This window comes from Spermophilus citellus, assembly GCF_964194105.1.
Source record: "Spermophilus citellus genome assembly, chromosome: 2".
NCBI classification, from domain to species: Eukaryota; Metazoa; Chordata; class Mammalia; order Rodentia; family Sciuridae; genus Spermophilus; species Spermophilus citellus.
The window spans coordinates 133,479,603-133,487,657 of NC_138183.1; the positions used below are offsets into that span (position 1 = coordinate 133,479,603).

Consider the following 8,055-nt stretch of genomic DNA (forward strand, 5'->3'; position numbering starts at 1 on the left):
TTAGTCATCCTTTTCTTACTTGAGAATAATAAAACCTAATGTTAAGGGTAGCTAAGAGGGGATACTGCACATAAATTTCCAAATACAAAACTGGTGTTCAATACCATCCATGTTATTTATTACTAACTGCCTGCTATCATAATTGGTTTGTTTTTGTAAACCACTTAGACAGAAATATGAATCAACACATTACCAGAATATAAGACAGAATTAAATATTCTGTATAATTTTATTGATTGATAAAATGATGATTGGTAGCGATAAACCATTTTATAAAGTTGTGTTTCATTTCTCTAGTAGGTGACTGGAGATGAGCTCTGAAAACTGGACTCAGATAACAGGATTTGTCCTACTGGGCTTTCCCAGTAACCACATCCTGCAGATGCTTTTGTTTCTGGGGTTGATGGTGACATACATTGTAACAGTCACAGGCAACCTGCTAATCATAGTGCTCAGCTGGATGGACCACCGCCTGCACACACAGATGTACTTCTTCCTGAGGAACCTATCCTTCCTGGAGCTGCTGCTGGTATCTGTTGTGGTTCCCAAGATGCTTGACATCATCCTCACAGGGGATCACACCATCTCATTTGCCAGCTGCATGATCCAGTCCTATCTCTACTTCCTCTTAGGCACTACCGACTTCTTCCTCTTAGCAGTCATGTCTCTGGATCGTTACTTGGCAATCTGCCGACCTCTCCACTATGAGACTCTGATGAGTGGTTATGTCTGTTCCCAGTTGGTGCTGGCTTCCTGGTTAGCTGGGTTCCTCTGGGTACTTTGCCCCACCATCCTCATGGTCAGCCTCCCTTTCTGTGGCCCCAACAGGATTGACCACTTTTTCTGTGACAGTTGGCCCTTGCTGAGGCTCTCTTGTGGGGACACCTCCCTGCTGGAGCTGATGGCTTTCCTGCTCTCTTCATTGGTGTTACTGGGCTCTCTGACCTTGACCTCAGTTTCCTATGCCTTTATCCTTGCCACTGTCCTCAGGGCCCCCACAGCTGCCGAGAAAAGAAAAGCGTTCTCCACCTGTGCCTCACACCTTACGGTGGTGGTTATCTTCTATGGCAGTTCCATCTTTCTCTACATCCGTTTGTCAGAGGCTCAATCCATGCTGCTCAACAAAGGTGTCTCTGTCCTGAATTGTATCATCACACCTCTCCTGAACCCATTTATCTTCAGCCTCCGCAATGACAAAGTGAAGCAAGTGCTGAGAGATGCCCTGAGGTGGCACTGTTCCACTGTTTCCAGGAAACTATGTGGGTCACAAGTAAAAGGAAATATCCCTATTAAATTGGGAAATTAAATATATATTGGAATATTTTTAATGTGCTAGAATTTTTTTAAAGACTCAGGCAATGCCCTACAACTTTCTCAGCTAGTCTGAATGAATATGCAATAAGAAATATCAGAGTTAACTCTCATCATTCTGCCTGTAGTTCTTTTAATGTCTCCACACCCCCACAGAGAAGCCAAACCCAATTGGCCAAAATTTTAGAATTCTGATTAGGACACATTCCTTCTGAGGTGGAATATTTGAATTTGAGAGCATGCAGCGGTGTGTGGCCTCAATGCAGAGAGGCAGATCCTTTTCCACGTGTATGCTGAAGGGCCCCATCACTGCTTCAGTCCCACCAATCACACTGTCAACCAGGGCAGGCTAAACATGGAAATTGCAACTTAGAGTTTAGAGATAAGAGGCCTGGTAAGGACTCCTTCTCCTAGAACAGGGGCTACAAACAAAACCACCAGAACCTCTGATTTGAGAAAGCCAGTTCTGGCTGCGGTGGTAAGTGGTTCTTTAATTTTGGTAGAAATAAGCCAGATGAAGAAAGGAGCCACCAGTGTTTCCTGCAGCACAAGCTGTAGGTACAAAGACTCAAGTATATTGAGGAAACTCAAAGTACAGTATGATCACATATGAGGCAAAGTGAAGGAAAACACAGGGATGGAAAGGTGAGCAGGACCTAGTCAATGCAGCTCTGTTAATATTAAGAAGCTCCAATTAGTAAGAATGGTACAGCCATTTGCTGGCCCTGTGCATCTCCAGAACCCTAAATTAGATAAGAGAAATTGTTTTGGGCTCTAGTAATCTATGATTTTGTATGATCTGAAAGAATTAAAGATTGTATCTAGGTCTCTTAAAACACACTTCACTAATAGATCATAGTAACAAGCACAACACTAGCATTATACTTAAGAATACAATTTTCTTTCTTGTTTTTCCTTGTCTTCCTCATGTGTAAAATAAAGGAACTGAATAACATAACTTTTAATATTTGGGGGGATCACATATCTTTTTTATTTTTTATTATTTTATTGTTGGTCGTTCAAAACATTACTTAGTTCTTAAAATATCATATTTCACAGTTTGATTCAAGTGGGTTATGAACTCCCATTTTTACCCCGTATACAGATTGCTGTATCACATCAGTTACACTTCCATTGATTTACATATTGCCATTCTAGTGTCTGATGTATTCTGCTGTCTATCCTATTCTCTAGCTGCCATGTCTCACTTTGGCCATGAGCCCACTGTGTGTCTGCTCACCCCATCACCTGATATAGCCTCTCTACTGAGGAACTAGGCTGTCTGCTAGGTTGGGGCGGTCTTGGGAGAGAACCTCACCATCCCCAGCCACATCTTGCATGGACTGTGGGTGCAGAAAGCAGAGGTCCTAGGACATCTTCACGCCCAAAGTGCATTTCTGTGGCTGGGGGTGGCAGAAGACCAAGACAGAGAACTGCTTGCTCTTAGACTCCCACTGCCACCTGTGCCCTCCACCCTTGTCCCGCCCCAGGGATGCACTTGGAGGGTGAGGATTTTCTAGGCCCCCCCACCTCCCACCTCTGCACTCTGCTAACACAGCCCAGGGGAGATGTAGCTGGGGAGGGTGGGGGCCTTCTCCCAAGGCTGCCCCAGCTGACAGCAGGCCTACTCATCCCTCAGGGGCTGCAAATCAGGGAGGGGCAGGGTGAACTCAAGGATTAGGTGAGCAGCCTGGTGGACTCAAGGCCAATGCCAGGCATTGCTGGAATGAGCAGCATAAGGTCCTCAGCAGGTGTCTGGGTACCACGAGCTCCTGCGCCCTGCTTCGTGGGCAGGCAGGCCCTACCAGGAGCAATACCAGTTGCCTGGAGGAGCCACTGCAGAGGCCATCACAGCCTCCAGTCGCCCTCCGACTCTGAGGCCTGCTGTCCCAAGCTGTCACCATCACCGCTAACAGAGCTCCACACTGAAGCCACTGGAGTCCCCACAGGGCCACCAGTGATGCCGCAGCCACCATCACTGCACTGGGGCCAGAATCCTGCCACTGCCAGAGGATGAGAATGCAACTCTCTGGATGGCTGGCTTGACGTTGCCACCTACAGACTCCTCAGTTGCCTTTGCCACCACTGCCATAACTGCACTTCAGACACCAATACCTCCACAGATTCCAAACGCCAAGGCTTCACTGCCCAGGCTCCTGCCCATGGCTGTCCTCCAAGCCTGAGGCCAATTCTCCATCCTGCTACTGATACATCTGGGCTCCTCAAACTCCCTTAAGACACGTAGGCTTGCTCTTTGACATTCGCCCCACAGATGGATGCCCCTGCTACAGGATTCTGACACTGCTCCTGGTCACTGGGAAGCTCCAAAAGAAACCCTGCTGTGGAACGCTGAGTTTGGCTTCCATATGCTTCAGTCCTAGAAACCAGACTTCTTTCACAGCCACTAGATGCCCTTGCAGGTGCCACCTATACCTCCAGGCTTGGGAAGGGTCCAGCACATGCCCTTCCATGCCTGCTGCCTGTTCATATCTGTTAGGGGAATTAACCGTTGATTGGGTTAAAGCTCTCAAAACTGAATCATTTCACTGATAATTCTTGTATTGGCTCACCCATGAGCTTCTGGGGACACCTACTATGTAAAGCACAACACATCTTCATCGAATAGCTTAGCAAGACCTTCTAGATAACTTGCAAGAGCTTCTACATCAGCACTTGTTTCTTTGCCTTGCACTTTTATTTCATGGAGAGGGGCCTCTTGGCAAAAACTTAATGCACCAAACTCTGTCAGTTGCAATGAAGTTGGCCCCAGTGCTGAGTGTCACTGTCTAGCATCCATGTTAAAGTTTGGTGGCAGCAGGGTGGAGCTCCAGAGTCTGGCAGGGGCGGGAGCAACATGCAGCTGCATCAGGGGTCCAGCCTCAGTATAGGGGTCGGGCACCAGGTGTGGGGTAAAGTACAATGACACTGGGGCCTTGGTGGGCAGTGTTGGAGTCCATCTGGAGTTTGGAAGTTTGAGTGCTGCACAATGGTGGTGGCACCATAAGAGTTCAGAAGCAGGGGCAGCAACAACAGGCAGCGTCCAGCAGTGAGCATCTTGATCCTGCAGAAGTAACTGGCGTCCAGCTGCAGGACAGTAATGGTGGCATCCAGTGGCCATGTGGGGAGTCTGGTTGGCTGCAACGAAGAGCTCCTGGCTGGCATGGCAGCAAGGGCATGGGATAGTGGGTGTCAGAGTGATAAGGTAACCAGTAGATGGGATGTCCTCTGTGGTGGAGGCTCCAGGACCTGGTCTTGCGCCTCGTCAAGTGGCCTGCTCAGGAAGAAGAATGCGGGAGGCGGTGGTACCCAGGCAGCAGCCCATGACCTTATACTTCCCAGAGCTGCCATGTCTCGCTCTGGCCATGAGCCCACTGTGTGTCTGCTCACCCCATCACCTGATATAGCCTCTCTACTGAGGAACTAGGCTGTCTGCTAGGTTGGGGCGGTCTTGGGAGAGAACCTCACCATCCCCAGCCACATCTTGCATGGACTGTGGGTGCAGAAAGCAGAGGTCCTAGGACATCTTCACGCCCAAAGTGCATTTCTGTGGCTGGGGGTGGCAGAAGACCAAGACAGAGAACTGCTTGCTCTTAGACTCCCACTGCCACCTGTGCCCTCCACCCTTGTCCCGCCCCAGGGATGCACTTGGAGGGTGAGGATTTTCTAGGCCCCCCCACCTCCCACCTCTGCACTCTGCTACCACAGCCCAGGGGAGATGTAGCTGGGGAGGGTGGGGGCCTTCTCCCAAGGCTGCCCCAGCTGGCAGCAGGCCTACTCATCCCTCAGAGGCTGCAACTCAGGGAGGGGCAGGGTGAACTCAAGGATTAGGTGAGCAGCCTGGTGGACTCAAGGCCAATGCCAGGCATTGCTGGAATGGGCAGCATAAGGTCCTCAGCAGGTGTCTGGGTACCACCAGCTCCTGCGCCCTGCTTCGTGGGCAGGCAGGCCCTACCAGGAGCAATACCAGTTGCCTGGAGGAGCCACTGCAGAGGCCATCACAGCCTCCAGTCGCCCTCTGACTCTGAGGCCTGCTGTCCCAAGCTGTCACCATCACCGCTAACAGAGCTCCACACTGAAGCCACTGGAGTTCCCACAGGGCCACCAGTGATGCTGCAGCCACCATCACTGCACTGGGGCCAGACTCCTGCCACTGCCAGAGGATGAGAATGCAACTCTCTGGATGCCTGGCTTGACGTTGCCACCTACAGACTCCTCAGTTGCCTTTGCCACCACTGCCATCACTGCACTTCAGACACCAATACCTCCACAGATTCCAAACGCCAAGGCTTCACTGCCCAGGCTCCTGCCCATGACTCTCCTCCAAGCCTGAGGCCAATTCTCCATCCTGCTACTGATACATCTGGTCTCCTCAAACTCCCTTAAGACACGTAGGCTTGCTATTTGACATGCTCCCCACAGATGGATGCCCCTGCTACAGGATTCTGACACTGCTCCTGATCACTGGGAACCTCCAAAAGAAACCCTGCTGTGGAACGCTGAGTTTGGCTTCTATATGCTTCAGTCCTAGAAACCAGACTTCTTTCACAGCCACTAGATGCCCTTGCAGGTGCCAACTATACCTCCAGGCTTGGGAAGGGTCCAGCACATGCCCTTCCATGCCTGCTGCCTGTTCATATCTGTCAGGGGAATTAACCATTGATTGGGTTAAAGCTCTCAGAACTGAATTATTTCACTGATAATTCTTGTATTGGCTCACCCATGAGCTTCTGGGGACACCTACTACGTAAAGCACAACACATCTTCATCGAATAGCTTAGCAAGACCTTCTAGATAACTTGCAAGAGCTTCTACATCAGCACTTGTTTCTTTGCCTTGCACTTTATTTCATGGAGAGGGGCCTCTTGGCAAAAACATAATGCACCAAACTCTGGCAGTTGCAATGAAGTTGGCCCCAGTACTGAGTGTCACTGTCTAGTATCCATGTTAAAGTCTGGTGGCAGCAGGGTGGAGCTCCAGAGTCTGGCAGGGGCGGGAGCAACATGCAGCTGCATCAGGGGTCCAGCCTCATTATAGGGGTTGGGCACCAGGTGTGGGATAAAATACAATGACCCTGGGGCCTTGGTGGGCATGTTGGAGTTCATCTGGAGTTTGGAAGTTTGAGTGCTGCACAATGGTGGTGGCACCATAAGAGTTCAGAAGCAGGGGCAGCAACAACAGGCAGTGTCCAGCAGTGATCATCTTGATCCTGCAGAAGTAACTGGCGTCCAGCTGCAGGACAGTAATGGTGGCATCCAGTGGCCATGTGGGGAGTCTGGTTGGCTGCCGCGAAGAGCTCCTGGCTGGCATGGCAGCAAGGGCATGGGATAGTGGGTGTCAGAGTGATAAGGTAACCAGTAGATGGGATGTCCTCTGTGGTGGAGGCTCCAGGACCTGGTCTTGCGCCTCATCAAGTGGCCTGCTCAGGAAGAAGAATGCGGGAGGCGGTGGTACCCAGGCAGCAGCCCAGGACCTTATACTTCCCAGAGCTGCCATGTCTCGCTCTGGCCATGAGCCCACTGTGTGTCTGCTCACCCCATCACCTGATATAGCCTCTCTACTGAGGAACTAGGCTGTCTGCTAGGTTGGGGCGGTCTTGGGAGAGAACCTCACCATCCCCAGCCACATCTTGCATGGACTGTGGGTGCAGAAAGCAGAGGTCCTAGGACATCTTCACACCCAAAGTGCATTTCTGTGGCTGGGGGTGGCAGAAGACCAAGACAGAGAACTGCTTGCTCTTAGACTCCCACTGCCACCTGTGCCCTCCACCCTTGTCCCGCCCCAGGGATGCACTTGGAGGGTGAGGATTTTCTAGGCCCCCCCACCTCCCACCTCTGCACTCTGCTACCACAGCCCAGGGGAGATGTAGCTGGGGAGGGTGGGGGCCTTCTCCCAAGGCTGCCCCAGCTGGCAGCAGGCCTACTCATCCCTCAGAGGCTGCAACTCAGGGAGGGGCAGGGTGAACTCAAGGATTAGGTGAGCAGCCTGGTGGACTCAAGGCCAATGCCAGGCATTGCTGGAATGGGCAGCATAAGGTCCTCAGCAGGTGTCTGGGTACCACCAGCTCCTGTGCCCTGCTTCGTGGGCAGGCAGGCCCTACCAGGAGCAATACCAGTTGCCTGGAGGAGCCACTCTGAGGCCTGCTGTCCCAAGATTGACCTTCTGGATGACTTGCGAGTGCTTCTAGATCGGCACTTGTTTCTTTGCCTTGCACTTTTATTTTATGGAGAGGGGCCTCTTGCCAAAAACATAATGGACCAAACTCTGGCACCTTCAAACTTCTTATGCAGCTTTCTCACTTCTCTTGTCTGTATAACAATCTAAAGTGATGGCCTTATCTGGATTTGACTTCATCTTCATAGAACGTGGTTGTTTCTTATTTTCTTCAGAATATAAAAAGTTTTTCCAGATCAGCAATAAGGCTGTTTTTGCTTTCTAGTCATTTACATATGCCCTGGAGCAGCAATTTAATTTACTTCTTGAACATTTCCTTTGCATTCTCAGTGTGACAAAGTAGTGTAAGATGCACAGCTTTTTATTTGAAGTGCAAAACGTAAGACTCTTCTTTTTATGTCAACAATACAGACCGTTACTGAGTCATTAACGGTTCTAACTTCAATATTGTGTCTTGAAGAAAAAGATGATGGTGAGCCATGATCTGTGGAGCAATAAGAATGTACATATTAAGGTTTTTATCTTATATGAGAAGGATTTGTAGTGCCACATGACAGTTAAAGTAGATCATAG

At 50.1% G+C, this 8,055-nt stretch overlaps 1 protein-coding gene across 1 annotated transcript; it reads left to right on the top strand.

Annotated features, from left to right (window-relative positions):
• Positions 1-310: 310 nt before the first annotated feature.
• Positions 311-1,306, top strand: LOC308641580 (olfactory receptor 6T1-like; the record flags this gene model as incomplete). Its single annotated transcript, XM_081280255.1, has 1 exon — positions 311-1,306. The coding sequence occupies one exon, from the start codon at positions 311-313 to the stop codon at positions 1,304-1,306; it is 996 nt and encodes a 331-aa protein (XP_081136381.1).
• Between the last annotated feature and the right edge of the window lie 6,749 nt (positions 1,307-8,055).